The sequence below is a fragment of the Saimiri boliviensis genome, chromosome 12 (assembly GCF_048565385.1).
Source record: "Saimiri boliviensis isolate mSaiBol1 chromosome 12, mSaiBol1.pri, whole genome shotgun sequence".
In the NCBI taxonomy this organism is placed as follows: Eukaryota; Metazoa; Chordata; class Mammalia; order Primates; family Cebidae; genus Saimiri; species Saimiri boliviensis.
The window spans coordinates 109,902,942-109,926,923 of NC_133460.1; the positions used below are offsets into that span (position 1 = coordinate 109,902,942).

Consider the following 23,982-nt stretch of genomic DNA (forward strand, 5'->3'; position numbering starts at 1 on the left):
CCTTGGGAGGAGTGAGAGAGGGTGGAGGGAGGAAGAAAAAAGCAAGCTAGGACTGCAAGCGGGACCCGATTGTAAGAGATCATGGCTGCGGAATACAGCAAGGGCACTGGGGTGGGCGTGCACTCAGCGCCGAGCTTCTTCGTAATCCCTTACCCCCTTGGCTACTATGGGCTGGTCTGTAAAGTCAGGCTCGGGGAAGCTGCGCAGGCGCAGTGTGGGCGGTAACATGGCGTCCAGGGCCAAACGGAGGGCTTTGGGGAGTGGGGCTCCGCAGCCGCCTGGCGCCCAGGTCCAGCGCGACGACGAAGAGGAAGATGAAGTCGAGGATGAGGACGAAGACGATGACGACAGCGACGAAGAAGAGGATGAAGACGACGAGTTCGTGGACGAGGTGAGAAGGACACGCATTTCTCTGGTTGGTTTATAAACTTGGCGGCAAGCCCAGGCTGTGTGAAAACAGTGTCTTTTCCCGTCCCGGAGGGTCTGTGAGCAGACACTGGAGACAGGTTGTTTCTCAGGTTCCTCCTCGGCCTTTAGCACACCGCAGCCATAGGAGTTATTCTTCCGAGGCCTACTCCGATCCGGTTATTCTCCCAACCCGCGTCCCCCCGAAAAAGCCCGCCGCCGCAGGTGTGCGCTTCCCGCCCGCTTTAGCTCTCAGGCCGAAGCCTCCGGTCGGCCGCCCCGGGCCCGCAGAGCCGGCCCTCTCCCCGCGGGGCAGCGGCCGTCCGCCTCTGCACTGTGCGGGCTGCGCTCACAGGGGCCCTCAGTTTCTCGAAGGCTCCTGCCGGGTTCTGCAGTAGATGCTCTTCTTCATCCTGCTTTTCCCTTCCTCCTTCACATCTCAGCTAGGCTGTATTTTCTGGCTCCTGGGGCAGCCGACCCAAGTCGTGGGTAAATCTTTGGCCTCGTAGTCTCATAGGACTGGGTTCCTGTCTTCAGAATAGGTCCTACCATAGTGCCTGGTAATGTAGGTACTTATTATTTGTTTGATAAATAATTCGGACTGAGCGATCCTTCAGACTATTGAATGTCTAAATCGATACCTCAGCCTTAACTTGTCCAAAGCAGAATTCATGCCCCCCTCTTTAACCGTCGTTATTTCTGTAAATGGTCCCTAAATTCACCAGCTGTGTGATCAATCTTCCTTTACAAATCTTTATTTTGGCTCTGTGCCTTGAATGCCATCTCACCATTTTTCACTTTGAACTTTGGCTATTTGATGACTGTGGGTTATAGAAATTAGTGATTCTGGTGTTAACATGGGAAGTCTATCAGACTACCACAGTCTTAATACTAAATCACCTGGGAATGAGGGACAGGGCTGTTTTCTACAAACGTGGCTGTTCCTGTCGAAACCACGTGGAGATGATCCCATACCCGGGAAAGGGGTGCTGGACAGATGATCCATTTGCTGCCCATTTCCCTGGTGGTGCCATAATAGTCTGGGACAGAGGTCTGAGATGTCTGTCTAGACAAAGAAAAAAGCACTAGAAGAGCATTATTTACAGAATGTATTTAGATCTAAGGAATGAATTTAAGTCCTGAATAATGACAGTTTGTTATTTGGTTTAGTTTGATCCTGTTTGGAACACTCTCACTCTACCCCTTGTGTTTTGCTACTCACATAATCTGGCTGAGTTAGCATTTGATCTGCAAAGCTGAACTTAAGGAGTTCAAATTGGAGCTGGAATTGCTTCAGAATTGCTTAGAGCAATTCCAGGGCGTTGCAGGTTATAACAATTAAGGAAGCCTTAAATATATGCATAGTCAGTGTGGCAAGGTAAAAGTGGGTCTGGTTTCCTCTGTGATGTCCTTTAGCTAAGACCTAAATTTCCAAACCATTAAAACCTGAAGAGCATCAAAATAAATTATTTCATCAGAGCCCCAGGTTCATTGTAGCATTTATGAAGGTATGATTTAGGGTCCTCATGGATGGCTCTTGATAGTGTTTAAAAGCAACTGGGTTTTGTTTTTGGTATTTCAGTGCCATCTTCCTTTAGATTCTGTTGTCTTGGTACAGATCAGGGAGCCCAGCTACACATTCTTCTAGTCCCTTTTGCTCATCATATTTCCTTCTGCCTTAGGGCCTTAGTTTGTGCTGTTCCCTGTAACAGCAACCCTCTTTGCTTTTTCTTGGTTCCTTGCTCAAGTGTCACTTCTTTAAGGAAGCCTTTCCTTTCCTGACTTATTTTTTAAGTTGTTACGGCACTGTGATACCTTTGTTTCATTTCTACAAATATTTCCTTAATGTCTATATTCCTTCCTAAATTGTAAGCTGCATGAGAGCAGGATCATTCGTGTCTGCCTTACTAACCTTTTCTTTTTTTTTTTCTTTTGGAGGCGGAGTCTTGCTCTGTCACCAGGCTGGAGTGCAGTGGCACAATCTCAGCTCACTGCAGCCTCTGCCTCCTGGGTTCAAGCGATTCTCCTGCCTCATCAGCATCCTGAGTAGCTGGGACTACAGGTGTGTGCCACCATGCCCAGCTAACTTTTGTAGTAGAAATGGGGTTTTGTCATGTTGGCCAGGATGGTCTTGATCTCTTGATCTGCCCATCTCGGCCTCCCAAAGTGCTGAGACTACAGGCATGAGCCACCGCACCCGGCATAACCTTTTCATCTTGAGTGTCTGGCATAGTGCTTGGTACCTGGATTGGTACTTAATAAATATTTGCTAGGTTAATGAAGTATAACCTTAAATCCATGGGCTAAATCAAGCTCTAGGCAATTCCAGGGACTTTTGAAATGATTTTTATTTTTGCCCACCCTTTTTGCAATCAGGAAAATAATTTTTTCTTTGTGGCTACTGTGACTGGTTTATTTGAACTGGACTTTCTCAACATTTAAACTAGGTTATTCGAATGAGTGTTTTGTTCTCTCAGGCTTTTGCGTCACATGAAGAAATGATGTGATGGTACTTTGTATTCTCTACAGATGGCTATCTTGGCAATGTTTGCCTATTTTAAAGCCTAGATGTTTGTAGTTTTTCTGGTAACGACTATTTTATGTGTTATTTACAGGAAGTGAATATCGAATTTGAAGCTTATTCCATATCAGATAACGATTACGATGGAATTAAGAAATTATTGCAGCAGGTATTATCTTTTATTTATTATGCATAATCTCTTCTTCTAAGAAAAATCCCATGTCTGTAATCTCTGCGCTTTGGAAGGCCAAGGTGAGAGTATCGCTTGATCCCAGGAGTTTGCGACCAGCCTGGGCAACATAGTGAGAACTGGTCTACAAAAAACAAAAAAATTAGCCAAGTGTGGTACCACACATCTTTAGTCCTAGCTACTCAGGAGGCTGAGGCTGGAGGACTACTTGAGTTTAAGAACTCAAGCCTGCAGTGAGCTATGAATGCACCACTGAGCTCTGGTCTGGGAAACAGAGCAAGCCTCTGTCTCTAAAACAAAAAAACAAAAAAACAAAAAACAAATTCAGATCATTGAATACAGTCTCTCTCAAATTCATCTTTTTAGAATTTCTATTTCTATCCTCTCTACCTTGCCTGGAAGGAAGAATTATTTCATTTCATTTGCTAATTAGTTGAGCTACTATTTTGTTTTCTCTAATTCACAATTCTTAATAGTCATGTAACTGTTGTTTGGTGCTACAAAATTGATGCTTGCTACTTCTCCTTATTCGTTGACTCATAGTATGACTTTGGTTCTTTAACCTTTATAGCCTCCACTGTCCTTTTCACCAAATTCTTTGGCCTTATGTTCATCCTCTCTCTTTTCTCCCTTTTTTTTCTCTCTCTCCCCCATTAATTCTGTATTACCACTCACTGCTTCTCTGAAATTTCCTAATCTTTAGCTTCTTTGACTCTCCTGGGCTTCTCTTTCCCTCTTAGGATTGCTTTTCTAGGTCATCTTTTTAATCAAGTCACAGAAATTTCATTATTTGTATTTGAATATGGGATTTGAAGTTATTAGAAATCATGCTTTGATCTTAAAATAATTTTTCCTCCTTTTAGCTTTTTCTAAAGGCTCCTGTGAACACTGCAGAGCTAACAGATCTCTTAATTCAACAGAACCATATTGGGAGTGTGATTAAGGTAAGCAGGACAATTGGTTTTTTCCTGATAAAATGAGTTCTTTATTTAGTTCATTCTGGGCATGGTGGCTCATGTCTGTAATCCTAGCACTTTGGGAAGCCAAGATAGGAGGATCACTTGAGGCCAGGAGTTCAAGACCATCCTGGGCAACATAGCAAGACTCTGTCTCTACAAAAAATAGCAAAAATTAGCCAGGCATAGTGGCACATGCCTATAGTCTTTTTACCCAGTTGACTGTGGTAGAAGGATCTCTTGAGCCAAGGAATTCAAGGCTGAGCTTTGATTGTGCCACTGCACTCTAGCCTGGCAACACAGCAAGACCCTGTATCTGGGGGAAAAAAATGAATTATTTATTCTGCTTAGCTTGAATTGGAAGGCAGTATTACTGGAGGAAGGGAGACTGGTCAGAAGGTCATTGCGGTAATCCAAGGTTATTAAATGCAATAATCCAGGTAGTGGCAATGGAGAGGGAGAGAAGTGGGCTCATTTGAAAAATATTTGGGAGATGAAATATGATGGAGTTTAGTCCCTGATTGGGTCTGAAAGTGAGAGGAAAAGGAGTCAAGGATGACTTCCAGGTTTCTAGCTTGAGCAAGCAGGATCTCAAACATGGAGGAAGTTCAGGTTAGGAGGGGGAACGTGAGTTTGGATTTGTACATTTTGAGTCTGAATTACCTGTGAGATACTGGGTAGCAGGTGGAGCCCTGGAGACTTGGGAGTTTGTAGCAAATGTTAATGAATCATAGAAGTGATTGGGATTGCACAGGGAGGGAAGGGACAGATACCTTAGTAATACCAAGAATACTTGGATGAGTAACGTAAGTGGCAGAGCCAGCAAAAGAGATTAAAAAGGATGGCTGGAGAAGTAGAAGACACAACAGTGCAGCGATGTCATACACAGCAAGAAAGAGAACATTTAAAGGAGGTGGGGATTATCATCCTTATCAGATAGATGTTGTAGAGAGCTCAACAAAATAAGGACTAGGTTGGACCCTGGCTCTGCTGCCTATCATCTGATGGTTCTTTGGGTTATGTGTTTGCATAACAAACCACCCCATAGCTTAGTGCCATAAAATAGCAGCAGTCATTTATTTGGCTCATGGATCTGCAGTTTGGACAAAGCTTAGTGGGCACAACCTATCTCCATTATCATGTTAGCTGGAGAGGCTTGACTGGGGGCTGGAGGATTCCCTTTCAAGAATGCTCGTTCACCTGACTGGCAAGTTAGCCCTAGCTATCTGTCGGGAGCTTAGCTGGGACTCTGGACCAGGGGCCTCAGTTCCTCTCCATGTGAGCCTCGCTACACATTGGTTTGGTTCCATGAGCAAGCAGCCCAAAAGAACCAGGCAGAAGTGATTAAATAGTGCCATTTCCACCATTTGATTCGTCAGTACAGGTACAAATTTCTACCTAGGGGAGGGCACATTGACCCCACCACTCCATGAGAAAGGTGTCTAGGTCACTTTATCAGAAGAGCATGTCCAAGGAGAGATCCACTGGGGCGGTCTGAAAGATACAACCTGCCACAGTACCTGAATTAATTTCCATTTCCACCTCTGAAAATGAGGATGATACTAGCATCTACCTTGTAGAGTGCATAAGTGAACAAAAAGAGTTGCTGACTGATTAGAACCGTATCTGGCAACTGACAAGTGCTACACATGCGCAGCTGTCACTGTTGGCGTCTTTTTCCTGTTTCCAGCACCTGTGTCCTAGCCTGTTGTGAAAAACACAACAAAAGCTCCATTCAGTCAGATGTTCCACTCTAACTACATTACCTTCAGAGCCAAAATTCTTGAAAAGTAATCTTATTCATGGTTTCTACTTCCTGTCCTCTCATTCTTCAGACACTCTTATCTGACTTTTACACCACAAAAATTCTGACATTGAATGATAGCATCACCAACATACTGATTACTAAATACAGTGGACACTTTTCAGGCCTTTTGACAACATTAGTAACCTTATCACACTCAATGTAAATGAGAAATTAAACCTATTGGGACTTCCCTTTATTAGGACAGTGGGAAAAAGCAGACCACCTGCTCTTTCATCAAACAAATGTGATCTCTAGCTAATTAGTGTCTTAGAAGACCTGATGGATATGGAGGAGAAGCAGTTATTTTTATCCTTGAAAGAGGTTATTGTCTAATGGCAGTATTCACCCTTTAAATGGATAACCATCAGTAGCTCTGCAGCTGTAATTGTGGCTTCTTTGGCTTCTCCAGAGTTGCTTGAGTTGTCCCGAGGATAGAGACTTCTTGTTCTTAGAAAAGGGACTACCCATAGCATTCAGGGGAGTCAGTCTCTAGGATCCTAGAGCAAAGGGCAGGTTTCTCTTTTTTCTAGTCTCACTTTCCCGTGTGAGGTGTAAGTGGCCCACGAGCATTACCCAGCTTCTCTAATGGTCAAGACTGACAAGTGCTCTCGAAACACCTGATTTTTAGGTGAAACAATGCCGTGGGCCAGCAGAGAAGAAAGGCTTGGCACCAGCCAAATTGTTTAGAAAACAAATTTAAATGCGTTATTTCTGAGGTTTTATCTCTTGTGGATTCATTTTATATTGAGAATCTGGTAAAAGAAAATGACTTAAGAATCACGAAGAAATTTCAGTCTTTCCAGAATCTAAAAAGAGGAACAGAGTCAAGGGAGGTAAAGTGAAATGAACAAGGTCATACAGTATTTAAGATACAATGCTTTCCAAGATGATAGTGGTAAAACTGTGACAGTGTTTAAAATATAATGCTTTCTAAAATGATGGCGGTAAAACAGACTTTTGCTTTTGAAAATGAAAAGATAGGCCGGGCGCAGTGGCTCAAGCCTGTAATCCCAGCACTTTGGGAGGCCAAGGCGGGTGGATCACAAGGTCAAGAGATCGAGACTATACTGGTCAACATGGTGAAACCCTGTCTCTACTAAAAATACAAAAAATTAGCTGGGCATGGTGGCACGTGCCTGTAGTCCCAGCTACTCAGGAGGCTGAGGCAGGAGAATTGCCTGAACCCAGGAGGTGGAGGTTGCGGTGAGCTGAGATCGCGCCATTGCACTCCAGCCTGGGCAACAAGAGCGAAACTCCGTCTCAAAAAAAGAAAAGTGAAAAGATAAATGAGGCCTACATCCCAAGACTTGGTATTATACTCAACTAAATATAAAATTTAATTTATTTTTTTTTTAAATAGCAAACGGATGTTTCAGAAGACAGTGATGACGATGTGGATGAAGATGAGATTTTTGGTTTCATAAGCCTTTTGAATTTAACTGAAAGAAAGGTTGGTTTCACTGGGTGGCATCTCAATGGTTATTTCTTAGGCCTAAACCACTTTTATTTAATGCATGGTGGAAATATCTTTTATGTCAGATGATATTAACGATAGGGATAAGTGCTGTTGTTATAATCCTTTTTCAATATGAAGGTGATGGTGTTTTGAATAATCTGTACCCAGTTAAAAGTTTACTGCCTGTGGTTTAGGGAATCATCTGGTTTGGCAGTCCTGATGTTGGTACTGATGCAGGAGCTGTTGGTGCTGTGTCTCTGCGGCTGTTATCTTTACTACTTGTGTGGTGGGGAAATTCTGAGGCTTTGCTGCTTCAAAATTGAGGGCACTTACTGACATTTTATTTTGTTTTGATTCATCTGTTTTTATTGACTAATGAGTTGTAATAAAAAGTAAATCAGTTGCTTACCCTCCTCGGAATAAGATGCAGGCTACACTTAATCTTTAATTTTGAAATGAACTTTCCAGTTACTTCCACCTATCTTTATGAGGTGGACTAGAGTTGCTATTCCAGTGTGTCTGAATGTTAATTATGACTTTCTTACTACTGATCATGGGATAGTAAGTAACCAGTGTGTTTGCTTTTGAGAAATACTTAAGCAATCAACACTGAAGATATACAAGATGTTAAAGGCTATGGCAACAAACTGTCCTTAGCTGTAAGATAAAAAGTGATAGCTCTCACTTTCAGGTTTTCTCCTGTAAGTGATCGGTTTTAATAGAAAACAAGCTTTCTCTTTGCTTTCTAGGGTACCCAATGTGCTGAACAAATTAAAGAGTTGATTCTAAGCTTCTGTGAGAAGAACTGTGAAAAGAGCATGGTTGAACAGCTGGACAAGCTTTTAAATGACACCACCAAGCCTGTGGGCCTTCTCCTAAGTGAAAGATTCATTAACGTCCCTCCACAGATCGCTCTGCCCATGTACCAGCAGCTTCAGTAAGAGACTTGGGAAAATGTCTTCGAATAGTATTTTTCTTCCAAGTAGATTCAGAAATGTCATTTAAGTAGAATATGTAGATACAGAAAGAGTTCTGTCCTTGGGTTAAGTGGGTTTAGTGTGAGAGAAGTGGAAGAAGCGTCCTGTGAAGTGCATACATTATTAACAACTGGCTTTTTGAAGAGTTTGTGTCAATAATCTTAATAATCTTTAAACTTAAGATTTAAGTGGTATATAAGTAGATAGTTTCATGTAGACTTTTCATCCCCATTTGATTGAAGTTTATCACCTTCACAGATAGCTTTCTGCAACACAAATAAAATGCTGAACAATTACAGCAATAACAAAACTGGTAAAATTCCCAAATTCTATTGGTGTGTTTCGTAACTAAGGAAACATAGTCCTGATACCGTGTCTAGCTTTTCAAGGTTTTTGTTGTTCTGTTTTTTTAATACAGGAGTTTTAGGATTACAAAAATATTTCAAATGTAGCTGTGAAATCTAGCAAACTGAGTGTACTAAGAATTGTATTGCCTGTGCTTTGCAAAGGAGGGCAAAATATAGGCAGATTCACTTACTTATTTCCATCTGTTTAATTTTTTTTTTTTTTTTTTTGGGTAGAGACAGGGTCTTGCCATGTTGCCCAGGCTGGTCTTGAACTCCTAGGCTAAAGTGATCTTCCTGCCTTGGCCCCCCAGTGTTGGGGTTACAGGTGTCAGTCACAGTACTTGGCCTAGACAGGTTCCCTTTTTTTTTTTTTTTTTTTTTGGAGATGGAATCTTGCTCTGTCGCCTGGGCTGGAATTTGATGACGCAGTCTCGGCTCACTGCAATCTCCACCTTCCAGGTTCAGGCATTTCTCCTGCTTCAGCTTCCCGAGTAGCTAGGATTACAGGCACCCACCACTGTGCTCAGCTAATTTTTTGTATTTTTCGTAGAGATGGGATTTCACTACATTGGCCAGGCTGGTCTCAAACTCCTGACCTTGTGATCCGCCTGCCTTGGCCTCCCAAAGTGCTGGTATTATAGGCGTGAGCCACCACACCCGGTCCAACACGTTCTTTATAGAACATTCTTTCTCAGAGGTTATAGCACTTGTGTTCTGGTTTCCCTTTAAATAGCTGTAGGAATACAACTCTACTCTGGAAACCTGTAGGTTTGCTGTTTTTCCTAGGGATTCAGTGCTTTTTACCTCCTGCTCCCTGTTCTCTTAGCTGCAGCTCAGATTGTGCTTCTGGTGCCTTAAGTGGTTTTTTTCTTTTTTTCCTGATCAGCTGAAGCTCACATTTATTTGGTTTTATAGGAGGGTGATTTGCTTTCTCCTAGTCCTGTTAAAAGAAAGTTGAAGTGAGGCGTACTGGCTCACACTTCTAAATCCCAGCACTTTGGGATGCTAAGGCGGGTGGATCAACTGAGGTCAGGAGTTCGAGACCAGCCTGGCCAACATGGTGAAACCCTGTCTCTACTAAAAAAATACAAAAATTAACCAGGCGTGGTGGTGGGTTCCTGTAATCCCAGCTACTCAGGAGGCTGAGGCAGGGAGAATCGTTTGAAGCTGGGAGGCAGAGGTTGCAGTGAGCCGTGATCGCACCACTGGGGAGCCAACCACAGTAGCACATACCTGTAGTCCCAGCTACTCAGGAGGAATGCCTGAGGCCAGGAGTTCCAAGCTGCAGTATGTGATGACTGTACCTGTGAATACCGACTGTACTCCAGCCCGGGCAACATTACAAGACCCTGTGTCTTTAAAAAAAAAAAAAAAAAAAGGGTGGTGGGTAGGCCAGGTGTGGTGGCTCATACCTGTAATTCCAACACTTTGGGAGGCTGCGGCTGGCAGATTGCCTGAGGCTAAGAGTTTGAGACCAGGTTGGCCAACATGGCGAAAGCCCAGTTCTAAAAAATACAAAAAAAAAAAAAAATAGCTGGTGGTGCAGGCCTGTAATTTCAGCTACTTGGGAGGCTGAGGCACGAAAATTCGTTTGAACCTGGGAGGCAGAGGTTGCAGTGAGCCGAGATTGCGCCATTATACTCTACAGCCTGGGAAACAGACTGAGATTTTGTCTCTGTATGCTTTGTAGGAAAGAAGTAGTGGAGGCACACAAAACCAATAAGCCATGTGGGAAGTGCTGCTTTTACCTTCTGATTAGTAAGACATTTGTGGAAGCAGGAAAAAACAATTCCAAAAAGAAATGGAGCAACCAAAAGAAAGATGAGTTAATGTTTGCAAATGCAGAGGAAGAATTTTTCTATGAGGTAAGACTATCCTGTTTATTTATTTAGATGTAAAGAAAGATTTCTTGAAAATGATTTATCAAGATTTCTTGTTCTCCCACCTTATGTCCAAGTCTTTCAAGTTTGTCCACTGTTTTTTCTATTTCTCCGCAAGAGCTAGCAGCTAACATCGTGCCAGGCACATAGTAGGTACTCAAAAGGCTAGGCACCAGCTTCCCCACCTGCACTGTGGTTATAAGTGTGAGGAGGAGGAGAAAAGTTACTAACCTGCTAAGAATGATTAGGTATTTGTAATATGCTTCCTGTGAAATGTTTCATTCTAAAACCATGCGGAGAGGTAGACATTAGCTTGGGGTTTACAGTCAGAGGGAGATGAGGGAAATTACCTGAGCTCACACAGCCGGTCATTGTGGAAGCTGGGGCACCCCTGCTACTCTTTGCCCTTAGTCGTGGATGTCATCCCACTGGTGGGATTTCTCCAGCATTTTTTTCTCCACATGCACATAATGTATGTGATGGACAGCCATATACCAGAGAATATTTTCTCACAGTCTGCCTCTCAAAAATCTTGAAGTGGGCCAGGTGCGGTGGCTCATGCCTGTAATCCCAGCACCTTAGGAAGCTGAGGCGGGTGGAGTTGGCCCCGAGGCCAGGAGTTCGAGATCGGACTGGCCAACATGTAGAAACCCCGTCTCTACTAAAAATACAAAAAAAAATTAGCTGGGCATGGTGGCAGACGCCTGTGATCCCAGCTACTTGGGAGGCTGAGGCAGGAGAATTGCTTCTACCTGGGAAATGGAAGCTGCAGTGAGCCGAGATCATGCCACAGCCCTCCAGCCTGGGCAACAAGGGCAAAACTCTGTCTGCCCCCCTCACCCCACGCAAAAAAAAAATCTTGAAGTGTATCTCTGAGGGGAACATATTTTCCTGAATTGGGTGATACCACTTTTAAGACTTCTACAGAAGACTAAAATACTACCAATTCAGCTATGCCCTTTTTTTCCAGGAAGGAAATGGTAAACACAATTTTTATAAAACATATGCTTCAGTACATAGACTATTTAGGGTGAGTATGTATGGGTGTTTTAAGATGGTGAGGTATGCAGATTTACTCTGTTTTCACACAGAAGCCTGATGCTAAGGAAGCAGCTGAGAAAGTGAGAAAAGACAGTGTTAAGACCAGTTCTTGTTAAATACCAAATGTTATGAGTCTTAATTTCACTTATCACAAGATACTGGACAATTAAATGAAAACAGCACTTAGTTGCTTGTTCACCTCTTAGAAATTGCACACCTGTATTCCTGTTCCTCATGTGGGTTAAAAATCTACTTGGTTTGTATTTTGTAACTTCCACCTGAATGTCCCATTTGAACTTGTTTTATTCTGAGTTTTTTAGCTCTCATTCTTATTTAACTATATGCCAAATGTAATATTCTTTGTCGTAGATTAAATGGGTTTTGTCTTCGCGTTGTCCAGATTTTTAATTCATGGTTACTTACTTGGTTTAGAAGGCAATTCTGAAGTTCAGCTACTCAGTGCAGGAGGAGAGCGACACCTGTCTGGGTGGCAGATGGTCTTTTGATGACGTACCAATGAAGCCTTTGCGAACTGTGATGTTAATTCCAGGTGACAAGATGAACGAAATCATGGATAAACTGAAAGAATATCTATCTGTCTAACCCATTTCCAATGGACAGTGATGGGCTTGCTTTTGTAAAATTACCAGAAAACTCAGCGGAGAATTACTGAAAAACTCATAACTTTATTCGGAGTAAGGTCCTCTACAAAAAGTAGGGTTCTGTCCTGTGTGTCTGTGACACATTTACAAAATACCAGTTTTTTAAATTTTGGTCAAATTATGAATGGTTGATTTAAAAACTTTTCCAAGAAGAAGAAAAACATGTAATTTAAAGAACTCAATAAAAACTTCTATTTTTTATTTTAAAATAACATACAAAGTGTTTTTTCAAGACTATCCTGTGGGTGGGAAATCCATCTTCATGTAACATATTTGCACATCACTCCGGAGTTCAGCCATCCAGCTAACTTTGGGACACTATTGCACCTTGTGTTTGGTGGGGAGTCACTGGAGAGCACATCTCTGTTCAGCAGTTTCAGGGCACTTCTCACACATTTTCTGTTCCTTATTCATTGTTGAAATAGGGGATAGGGGATCCATTACTTGCTGTAGAATATCCTTACTTTCACTAGGAGGCAGATTACTGAAATAGTATTGTGGTACCAACTGCATAAATCTGTTTAAAACAAAAAGATTAGATTTTGAGTGGGGAAGATGGTGAGAGACACCAAACGCTATGTCTGGGCACCTCCCATTCCCTGGAGAATCTACCAGTAGAACCGGTATTTAATTTGAACTCCTCAGTATCTCAATCTGACTTTGTAAAACAAATACTTTCTGGTTTTCCTGCAGCCAATCCTCTTGCATTTCTAGAATAAGTTGGCTACTTTAGTGGATGCCACACAGTGGAAGTGCTGTCTACCACTAACCTTTGATGGAAACTAATAATTCCCCTGAGGCCCATCACCATGTGAGAGGCACTGATCTTTATGCTTGGAAGAGCTTTGGGTAGGGAACAGAGGGGGAATCTTTGCTTCTTTGTCATCTTAGTGCCACTCCACATCCAGCTGTGTAAGCCAGACACCTATGAGTCAACTCTCAGTTGCTGCCTTGAACACTACTTGCTGGAGTGGTACCTTCAAAATGGATCCAGACTCTGCTGTGGCCTCTGAAAGACTAGCGGAGTAGTCTCACTCTTGCCACTGTCCCTCCTTTTCCATTCATGTAGAAACCAGTTATTTTTTCATTTTTTATTTTTAGACATGGTCTTGCTCTGTCTCCCAGACTGGTGTGCAGTGGTGTAACCATAGCTAGCTCACCACAACCTTGACCTCCCGGGCTCAAACGATCCTTCACTGCAGTCTCCCAAGTAGCTTGGACTACAGGCGCGTGCCACCACACCAGCTATTATTATTATTATTTTTTATTTTGTAGAGACAGAGTCTTGCCATGTTGCCAGGGCTGGTCTTGAACTCTTAAGCTCAAGCCATCCTCCTGCCTGGCCTCCCAAAGTGTTGGGATTACAGGTGCGAGCCACTGTGCCTGGCCAGCTTCAGTGATCCTTAAAACTATCCAGAGAAGCTGCTACTCTTGCTTAAAATGCTCCAATTGCTGCGTACTGCACTTGGATAAAATCTAAACTATGTGGCCCACAAAGCCCACCCTCTGGTGCCTGCCTCTTCAACCTCTCCTCCTTCCTCTTCCCTGACAGCTCCAACTGCAGTGGCTCTTGAAAGATGGCCATGCTCATTCCTCTCAAGGTCAGTGCACCTGCAAACCTGCACAGTTTCTCTAGCATTCAATTCCTCTTAAAGACTCTTAAAGACACACGGTCTTTGTGTTTATTTCGACACTGTCTTTTCTATGCTGTCATCTCATAGGCAGGGACATTTCCTAGGTATCATCCACAGAGGCCTGCCCTTAGTAGGTACTCTCAACATAAATTAAGATTGGCACCAGTATAAACTTTACAACTAAAAATAGAATAAAAGCCAAATTTGTCATTTACTCCTACAGGTACGAATTTAAAAAAAAATACAACCCTTTTTTCTCCATGAAACTTACAGTTCGGGAGAGATTTCTGAGGTAATCCGGACGTAGTTGTTCTCAGAAATGCTGAATTTATGGAAGAGGACCCACTCTGGCATCTTCCTGGTGATTGAGTAACCAGACAGGGGATGCAGCTGAGCAACCTGCTTATGTGTCAGCATTAAGTAGTTACCTGATCCATCAACGTCCCGAGCAATCTGAAAGGCAGAGTTTTAAAGAAGAAAGATTTTGATTTAATAAGGAGATCAATACACAAAAAAATGTTTGTTGAAAAAAATACCAAAGTATTTCATACGGGATAGTTAAAACTAAAATTTGCCACTCATGTTTCCTATTTTTATATGTAGAAAATAAGCCATAAGCATGTTTTGCCTAAAACTTTGAGACACTGATATTAACTAACTTCAGCAACAGCAGGGCACTGTGCTAAAATAATGCAGCTCTGAGGTTAATGTTTTGGCCAGGAGATGAAACTTAGCACATGACCTGCCATACTACGGGTGACACACTCCGATGCCAAGCGCTTTACACTTGCTGTTAAGCACACAATAACCCTGTGATGTAGGAACTTGACAGACGAGGAAATGCATACTGAAATGTCATTTTTCTCCATTAAGACTACATATTCTGCCTTGGACCTTTATTCCCTTGAGGAAGGGTATTTAAGTGCCAAATCTTTACTATAAACATGGATTTTCAGTTTTAAAGTTAGTGTCAAAATCATCATCCTAAGTGAGCGACTGTTGGCAGCAGGTTCTAAGTATGTGCACTACGGGGAAGCCTATGTCAAGGCGACCCCGTGCCTTCTCACCTGCATAAAGTAACCGGAGAGAAGAGCTTTCTTTATGTTTACAGTGTTTTCCTTGGAGCCAAAAGCAGGTTCTGCATAGGGAAGCTCGATTCGCTTGATAATTTCTAAGAGTTCAGCTCGGATAACATCTGCCATTCTGAGTGCTGAACAGTTGAGGAAGTAATCATGACACCACTTTTCAACACAGTCTAGGAGGAAAAGAACAGAAGGCCATTTAGAAATGATTTGTCAGAAGCTCTGAAGAGCCCAGGCCAGTTACCATCTTTAAGCCCTACACTCTCCTCTCCTACAAAGGAGGCCACATAGGTGAGTGGCAGGAAGGCAGCAAGGACAAGGATTTCTGGTGCCTGTGAGGTCAGCTGTCAGGGCACTACCAGGAAGGGAGACGGTGCCACTCACAGCACCCATGCCACTCGCTGGGGTTCTGTGATCCCAGCCAACTGTGGAAACTTCCTAGTGGTGACTGAAGATGTATTTAACTAACCTGTGGCTCGTAAAGGCCAGACAGGATTTTGTTAAGATCTGTATTTTGTCTCTATGCCTACAGCAAGGATGTATGTGGCCCCATTTAATCAAACTAGGCAGAAAAAATCCCACAGTATAAATTCCTTTGGTCTATGAAAATATCTCTTATTTTATTTAATGATAAGAAAAGGATTACGACCGGGTTGACTTGGGAATTAATTATGTTACAGTTAAGCTCATCTATCTACCCTAGCTGCAACTTTTATATTAAAATTCAGGCATCTGGGTGAGTTTGAGGTTAGTCTTTCTTGTCACCTGTAATTATTTAAGATGGATCTGGGAATGCACGTGGCCATGGCGCTGTGGACAGAAGACCCTCGTTTACCTTGTCCTGTCCACTCAGGCTGCTCGGAGCAACCAGAGCATGTACTTAGTCACAGAGTGTCGCCCATTCAGCATGCCCTCAAAAGATGCCATCAAATTCCCGTGTACTTTCTGGCTCCACGGACAACTTTTTCTTCTCAGCTCTGACTCATTAACTCCTTGCTCTTTATACAATTCTATGGTCTTTCAAATTGCTGCCATATTTTTTCATACTACCTCACATATTTTCACACCATCTTTCAGAGCAAAGGAGGTAAAAGATGCATCATGGAAAACAAAGGTAAGGAAAATCCTTGGAGGGAGGGATCTCCTTCCTGGCTGCCCTTTGAGGCTGGCTCCAGCCCCCGCCACACTGCTATGCTGTTTGCCCTCCTCTTGTGTCTGTTTGCATAGGAGCTTCCGGTTCACTTCTGAGTACCTTTCTGTGACAGGTAATCCCCACACTGTCGTTCAGGCTTACACAGGACTTTGTGGCTGTGCTTTGACACACACCATTCTGTTCTCTGGATACCCTCTGCTGTCCCTTCCAGGCTTCGTCAGCAGCTCTGCAGCTTCCCCTTAGCTCCCCAGCCTATTCTGCCTGAGTATCTGGAGCTCTGTGGCCTCTCTGCACGTGCATGGTGAATGTGCCAGGATACAGAGGGTGCACAGCACAGCTCTGACTCAGTGGCTTATGTAGCGGTGGCTGTTCCTTGTCTTCCTCTGCACACCGATCTATGAGTCTCTGTCCCCCATCACTGTGTCCCAAGCTTGCTCTGAAGGCTGGCTGAGTGCAGTGCTGGAACTCTGGAAGTACAGAGCTTTGTGGGAGCAGGAGGAAGGAGCGTCTCCCACTCTGCAGATGGCTGTCAGTGTGTTTAGGGCCTCAAGTGCCATTGCATTCAAGTGGCAACGGGGCTAGAGAAGAAGACTGATGAATTACTAATAAGGACTCAGACTTCTCTGGGGAAAGGAAGGTGGAATTAGAAGGTAATTTCTGAGCATTCACTTACATTCACTGGTAGAATTCAGAGTTGTGTCCTGGTAGGCCTTGTAAATGTTGATGAGGGTAAAGTGATCTCCTTCAGGGTGTAAAAATGACTTCCAACAAGTCAAGGCAGACTCTTCAGCTCCATGTGGCACATGTGAAAAGCAATTTGGAGCTTTAAAATGCAAAAGGTCACAGTTAGCAATAATGAAGACATTTCATCTTACCGTAACATGGGGTCATGACTGTTGGTGGAACTGCTTCTGTCTTGGTTCTCTGAATAAATGTGCTATTCTTGTTTACTTAGAAATCCGGGAAATTTAGTGAGTCATCCTAATTCTTCTTCGTGTGTGTGTGTGTGTTGTGTGTTTGCTTTTCTAAGGTCAACTGAATATGGTTAATACCCTGCTTATATTCCACCGGGAGCAGGGAAAACCTGAGGTACTCAGAGGTCCAAGCACAAGAACCAGCTCTGATACAGCACAATGGTTGGTCTGTTCTGCCGATATTAGAATAAATTAAAACATACAAGCCAGGATGAATGATGTCAATAGGAAATAAAAAACAAGCACACATCATTGTTTGGGGGAAAACACCTCTAGTGATCCATTTTCTTCATCTGCACTGACGACTTCAGCAAAGAAACCTAGTGTGTTTTCATATATCTGATGTATAAATTTGTTGCACTTTGAGTTAGTTTTCTTATATTAAGATAATTTTTCATATTAAGAAAATTTTCCTTTTCTAACCTATTAAATACCTCGCTATCATTTCAAAAGGTTGAATGACTTGATCACCATCTGTGATATATGCTCCTTAAAATATCATTTCAAATGGATCCCATTTAAATCTATACCTGGTGCAGATCTGCAAAAAAAGAAAAGGAATAGTCATTAGGTGTACCTGTTACCATGGCAGCAATTGTTAGCACTTCATCTACACAGTCAAATTCACAGGATGCTAAGATAGACTTGGAGAGTTGTGGATCAAGAGGAAACTCTGACATGATGATTCCAAATTCAGAAAGATTTCCATCATTATCTAGTGCTGCCAGATAATCTAAGTCTTCCAATGCCTGCATCAAACTTTCTGGTGCTAGAAAAGGAAAAAAGAATAATTTAAGAGTCTCATATGTCCAAGATGGAGAAGCAGGTACTGGATTTTCCTTCCTGCATGAAACAAGCAAACAATGGACAAAATGTGTGAAACAACGGTTTGCAAGACACCAAAGACAGTGATTCCTGAGAGAGCAAACTCAGGAGGAGAGCCCTGTGATTGTCCAGCTCATGCTTCGAGGAGGGTCCCGGCTGTAGTGCGCATGCGGTGGGGAACCCAGGTGGAGCCTGCCAGCCTCCCTGCAGTAGGAAAACAATGCCAGGGATCCAGGGAGACTAAGGTGGCCAGAACTGGCAGGTGACCATACTGGAGAGGGGCACACAGAGAGAAATCGGGCCAGAGGGAGCTCCCTCAACTAGGCAGCAGAGCACCCACCGATCAGCTCATGTGTGTAAGGATCCACCCCAGGCCAGAGAAAGAGCCATGTCGGAGGATTAGAAGGAACAGTGCCTGGTGCTGACACAGGACCTAGGGTAGGGCCTGTTCCTATCAGCCAAGCTGGAAAACCTCTGGGCACTAGGTAGGAAACACAAATGAGAAACCCTAGATGGGCACTGCCACCTGACACATCTATACAGCAGGACCTGAAATGATCTACTGCATCCCAGGACAAAGCTCAGAAATATTTCTGGGACTAAAATATTCAGTGCCCAACAAGGTAAAATGTACAATGTCTAGCATCCAGTAAAAAAGTATGAGGCATGAAAAGCAGGAAAATACATTGCATAATACAGAGAAAAATTAATTACAAGTGACCTGGAACTCAGATGCTAGAAATAGTAGATAAAGATGTTATTTCCCAGGGCAAATAAATATAGCAAGCTGATTTTCTCCATCTCTTTATTTTTCTTTTATGTAACATCAATAATGATGTGGTATTTATTATATATGCTCAATCGCTACCAAAGTTTTAAAAAATCCATTTATTTAAAGAAATATATTCTCTTTGTAGAATAAGGCTATATATAGGTTAGTGCAAAAATAATTGCAGTTTTTGACATTACTTTCAAAGTAAAAATAGTTTCAAGTAAAAAAATAATTTTACTTTCAAAGGCAAAAACTGTGATTACTTTTGCACCAACCTAATATTTATTAAATAAACACACGTGTTTTTTCTACCTGTCTGGTTCCTGGTATCGCAATAAAGGTCACTGCTGTATTGTTATACCCCCAAACTGCAGTATTTATGAGTCACTAGGTTGCTCTTGTTTCAATTCCAGTATGTGCAAGGTGGGTGCAAGCTGAACTCTGGGGTCCTACGAAGCACTTGAACCTGTCTGCTCCTGGGAGTTCAAAGTAACAAACAGTAAAAAAGTAGTTATGTGCTGTCCAAACTTTGATCATTAAGCTCTATGTCTAAATTTCAGGCAAACTGAGTAGCTCAAAAACCTACTCACAAACTTCGATTTGATAAAATTCCTCTATTCCTGTCAGGACAACTGGAAGGCATTAGGAGAAGCCACTGCTGTGGTCTGGGAAATGACTCGGGGAAGCTGCAGTACAGCCCACCACACCTCCAGTACTGCGGAAGGACAGCAGAGCAAGCACCAGACGGAATTTCAGCCTGACACACCCACCGCAGGCAAAAGATCTGCTGCTGGGAGTGAGGAGGCAGTGCCAAACCACCCAAGGGACATTGGCAGGGAACCCAGACGTCAACTGGACGACTGCAGCACAGCTTCCAGCCTTACCTTGGGGCAAATATGTCCAATTTCCCTATTACTTCTGAATGTTTTCCCATCAAGATTTAAAACTGAGCAGAAGCTTATGACTGCCCAGAGATATTCCTGTTTTGCCTGGATGCTGGCATACAGTACTACTGTCTTATTTGTTCATTCTTGGGGACCTTTGGCCTAACCATAGCGGCAAAGATGAGACCTTCAGAAGTCACAATCATGTGAAATAAACAGATGGGCTATTCAGAAAAAAAGTTCAAGAGTTCCACCAATGGGGCATGAGATGAAAAGTAACAGCCGATCTGCTGGAGAAGGTACAAGCAGCAGCATCAGAAATAAGCATCTTAAATTAAACAGAGCAGGAAGGGGCTGGAGTACAAAATTACTGAAAGCTTTTTAGAAACCAGTTTCTATAAATCAGCAAAGCTGCAGCATTGTAAGTTACAGGGTCTTTGGCAACTGTCCCTTTAAGCATCTGGCTTGACAGCCAGGCGCTGTCCCCAAAGGGCACCTACTATTCATTTTTACGGCCTGGAGCTGAGTTGACTGCACACAAAGTTAGTAACAGAAATGACTTCATGATTTTGCTCCTGGTCCTAACAACAGCAAAGGAGAGGATGTTCTTGGAGTTCTATTGTATTAGAAAGAATGAGTTAATGAATGCAGGTTAATAAATAACTAAATGGTGAAGGAACATTAATAAATAACTAAATAGGTTGCTATTATATTCTGCATTTTAAGACATCTCCCCAGTGTGGCCCATAAAATTATCATAGCTAAAAAGCAGAAGAGTTTAGATGGGGGTTCTTTAGGGCAGTGCTGTTTAAGTATAATCCATGGTAAGTAATGCTGACAAATGGAACAGAAATGTTTTAGTGTCAGGGCTCTTCATTCTAGCAGTGCAAAATCAGACTGCTTTATTCTGAAGGCAATTTCGAGATGAACCAAACATCATTTTTATTAAGCTCACTTGCCAACGGCAGCTGTACTCCCTGCGGAATAGCTCACTACAAGGTTACACTCCTCCCCCACTACCGTCCCTCAAAATAACGCGAAGGGCTATCATCACAGTACTTCTTTGCCGCTGTGTGTGTGTGTTTTCCATAGAACCTCAAATGCTAAGCTCCAATATATGCCTGCATTTTTTCTCCTTGGCATCAGCAGAAAGCCTGGTTATAAACAAAGAGGTCATTAAACAGCAACCAGCAGAGGAGAAGCCGACGTAAGGCTAACTCCAAGCCCAGCACAGGCCAAGTGGAGTCCAAGGCCACAGTGTTTCCAGAGCTGACAGCCCATGCAGCGTGTTTCCTCTGCGTTCTTACAATGTATGCCAACTTTGTAGATGTCAAAAGGTAGGAAGCCTCGGTTGGCTTCCACCCTCCCCCTGCCCCTCACAGGAAGTCCTGTGTCTGCAGGTGCTTAGCAGGCTTCCTGCAGCCAGGTCTCCTTTGTTATAACAATCTCTGGCCTACTTTCTGCCTCACCTGGCAAAAATGGCTCAGAAACACTGAATTTCCTATCAAGGTAGCTGGCATTATGCAAGTGTATGCCAACATATTTATTGTACTTTCCCTCAGGTAAAAGTTTTAGTCTGCAGTTATTCCTGGGAATACGCTTAGGAGAGCATCATGCCTTCTCTTGTCTACGGTGGACAGGTATTTCCACGAGAACAGGGCAGGAGGTTGGTCTCCTGGTAAGCAGTCCCCAAAGCCAAGGCTTGTCCCTCTCCTTCCACCATACTCCTTAACCCCCTTTCTTTCCAATAAGGGCGGAGAAGTAAGGATTGATTTGAGTCACTAGAGTTGGAAAAGACATTAGAGATAGAGCAGCCTCCTTGGTAAACTGAAGAGAAGCATTTTCAGCTCCCTGCCCACTGGTGGGAGCCAAAATCCTTTTGTGTCCAGCCTTGCCCTGGGCCGGGCTCTTGGGTTACGGCAGTGTCCCCTCTGCCCTCCCAGTGCCGTCCGCACCGTGAGGCAGGCAGAGGCCAGCTCCTGTGAGCTTAGCTGTGCCTGAAGACCTCTCACATGCCAGCTCTGCTCCTGCCTGTGACACGGAAGGACACATGCAGACCTCTGACAGCCGCGGATCCCTCCCGAACCGCTCCACTCTCCCTGCACATCACATCGCTCCCTCTGCCCAGGCTTCGGGAGGACTAAGTGGGGAAGAAGGAAGCCAAGTTTGTCTCCCATGCGTGACTGCCTTTACTTACGTTCTTGGGAAGACTCCGGGCCTTCTAGAGGGCACCTGCCTAGTCAGTGTTCCTCAAGCATAAGGGCATTGGGAAAGTTCTGCCACTTCCCAAACTACCAGTGGTCCCCAGGCCTAGTAACTGTTCTTATAGCCAGGAAGCTGGCCCCAGGTTTGTGTAGTGGTGACTAGCTGAAGGCTCTCCCCATCCTCATACCATTATAGAGAACCATCTTTAAACAAGAGTTGGCATTGTAGTTAGATAGCATGGAACTGGCAATCCGAGAACAACCTAGAAAAATCAGGAAAAAAAGTATGGGGTTTTAAGTGACCATACAATGAGTATTTTTATATGAGTAGTTAAAGGACTTTATGTTAGATGTTGGCTGGTGGTTTCCTTGTAAGGGGGAGGCTCAGGTTATTATCTGCTCTCAGATCATTTTAACTATCTTGTGCTATTGGCTCTTGCAAGGCTCTGGGGCAGGCACACATCGGGGACAGCCTCAGTCTCCGCCCTTCTGGCGTGGAAGGTCTCATTTACACGTGGAGATGCACACGCGCATCAAGCATCACGCTCTACTGGAAACGCCCTTTTACCTCCAAATCGTCCCGCTTTCTAGGAACTGCACCTTCACTTCCACACTTCCAGGTGCAGGACTTTGTGCCACGTGACACCACTACATTATCACCACTAACCCCAGTCACAGCAGGCTGGTTCAGGGTGGGCTGCTTCTCAACTGAATCAATGGCTCCCTTTCTTGGGAGTTTTTGTCTTTAGACCACGAGAGTTTCCAAGAGCTGACACAGTAAATCATAAAGCTTAGGGTAGAGAGCGGCTAAGACTTGGCGCTGTGGATGGAAGGGGGGAGGAAAGGGAACCTACAGATACAGAGATGAGAAATGAAGCAGCTTGTTTTTGATTTTATAAGACACCCCACTTTCTTTATCATAATTCACTTTTTGCTTAGGCTAGTTTGAGCTGGATTACTAGTGCCTGCATTCAGAAGAGCTGTTAACTAATACATCCACTACAACATAATACATTCTATTAACAGAGTGCATCCAAAATGCCACTAGAACTTCCAAATTGTAAGGTCGAAGCCTAGGGAAGAAAAATAGCTACACTCACATAGTACTTGCTGTGCATGCCAGGTACATGCATTAATGCAGAGGTCCCCGACCTTTTTGGCACCAGGGACCGGTTTCATGGAAAACAATTTTTCCACAAACCAAAGGATGGGGAGGATGGTTTTGGGATAATTCAAGCTCATCACATTTTTTTTGTGCACTTTATTTCTGTGATTATTACCTTATAATACACAATGAAATAATTATACAACTCGCCATAATGTAGAATCAGTGGGAGCCCTGGACTTGTTTTCCTACAACTAGACTGTCCCATCTGGGGGTGATGGGAGACAGTAAGAGATCATCAGGTATTAGATTCCCATAAGGAGTGCACCACCCAGATCCCTCGAATGTGCAGTTCACCATAGGGTTCGAGCTCCTATGAGAAGCCTGTGCCGGCACTGATCTGACAGGAGGGTGGAGCTTAGGTGGGAATGTGAGTGATGAGGAGCGGCTGTAAACACAGATGAAGCTTTGCTCACTTGCCATCACTCACCTCCTGCTGTCTGGCCCAGTTCCTAATGGGCCATGAACTAATACGTGTCGTGGCCTGAGGGCTGGGGACCCCTGCATTAATACATATATCCATTTATATAAATGGACAGATAGAAATGCAGTTACCACCTGGAAGGGCTCCAGGAGCAAATGAAGTTTCTGTTTCTGATTTATTTTAGGGTTGGGACTTGGGCGTTGTGTAAAAGAGTCCACAGGGGTCGAAACTGAAGAATGAAGAGATGGTGTAGACTCTACGGGTCTACAAGGTCTTGGGGCTCTGGGGAATAGCATTAAGAGTTTGGTTCTGAAAGGACAGGGAGGAAAGGCTTCTGTTTCACTTAATTTCACAGGGATGTGCTCATGAAACCTGGCATTTGCCTAATGCCTACTCCTTTACACTGTACATGGCACTTTTGAATCAACATCTCATTTGTACCTCTGAATAACCCCAGGATACAGGAGGGAGACACTCTACCCTAATTTTACAGATGAGAAAAAGACAAGTGACTTGCCAAAGCTACATGGCCACCTAGCTGTTTTGTCACATGTACACTGAGGTTTTAAACTCCGGCCTTTCACCTGCAGTACTGAACCTGGTACCCAGCATGCTCTGCCAGC

At 43.5% G+C, this 23,982-nt stretch overlaps 2 protein-coding genes across 10 annotated transcripts in view; one reads left to right on the top strand and one right to left on the bottom strand.

Annotated features, from left to right (window-relative positions):
* The first annotated feature begins 185 nt into the window (after positions 1-185).
* BCCIP (BRCA2 and CDKN1A interacting protein) lies at positions 186-20,419 on the top strand. Of its 5 annotated transcripts, none has more exons than XM_010331872.3 (8): positions 188-391; positions 3,021-3,095; positions 3,980-4,060; positions 7,240-7,329; positions 8,085-8,272; positions 10,350-10,524; positions 16,036-16,072; positions 19,310-19,522. In XM_010331872.3, exons 1-8 carry the CDS (start codon positions 227-229, stop codon positions 19,441-19,443), a joined length of 945 nt encoding a protein of 314 aa, XP_010330174.3. In that variant the 5' UTR covers positions 188-226; the 3' UTR covers positions 19,444-19,522. The 5 variants fall into 5 exon arrangements, with proteins under 5 accessions (XP_010330165.3, XP_010330174.3, XP_010330180.3 ...); XM_010331878.3 differs by lacking the exon at positions 19,310-19,522 and adding an exon at positions 16,186-16,786; XM_010331863.3 differs by lacking the exon at positions 16,036-16,072 and having other exon boundaries at positions 186-391; positions 19,310-20,419.
* DHX32 (DEAH-box helicase 32 (putative)) overlaps positions 12,411-23,982 on the bottom strand; it is a 62,478-nt gene continuing 50,906 nt past the window's right edge. For all 5 annotated transcript variants that reach the window (XM_074383074.1, XM_039464975.2, XM_039464976.2 and 2 more), the window contains 5 exons: positions 17,663-17,854; positions 16,785-16,934; positions 14,944-15,131; positions 14,148-14,329; positions 12,411-12,759 (listed from right to left, as the gene is read on the bottom strand). In XM_074383074.1, the coding sequence (XP_074239175.1) occupies positions 12,588-12,759; positions 14,148-14,329; positions 14,944-15,131; positions 16,785-16,934; positions 17,663-17,854 (884 nt within the window). In that variant the 3' untranslated portion in view covers positions 12,411-12,587. The remainder of the gene's footprint in view (positions 12,760-14,147; positions 14,330-14,943; positions 15,132-16,784; positions 16,935-17,662; positions 17,855-23,982) is intronic.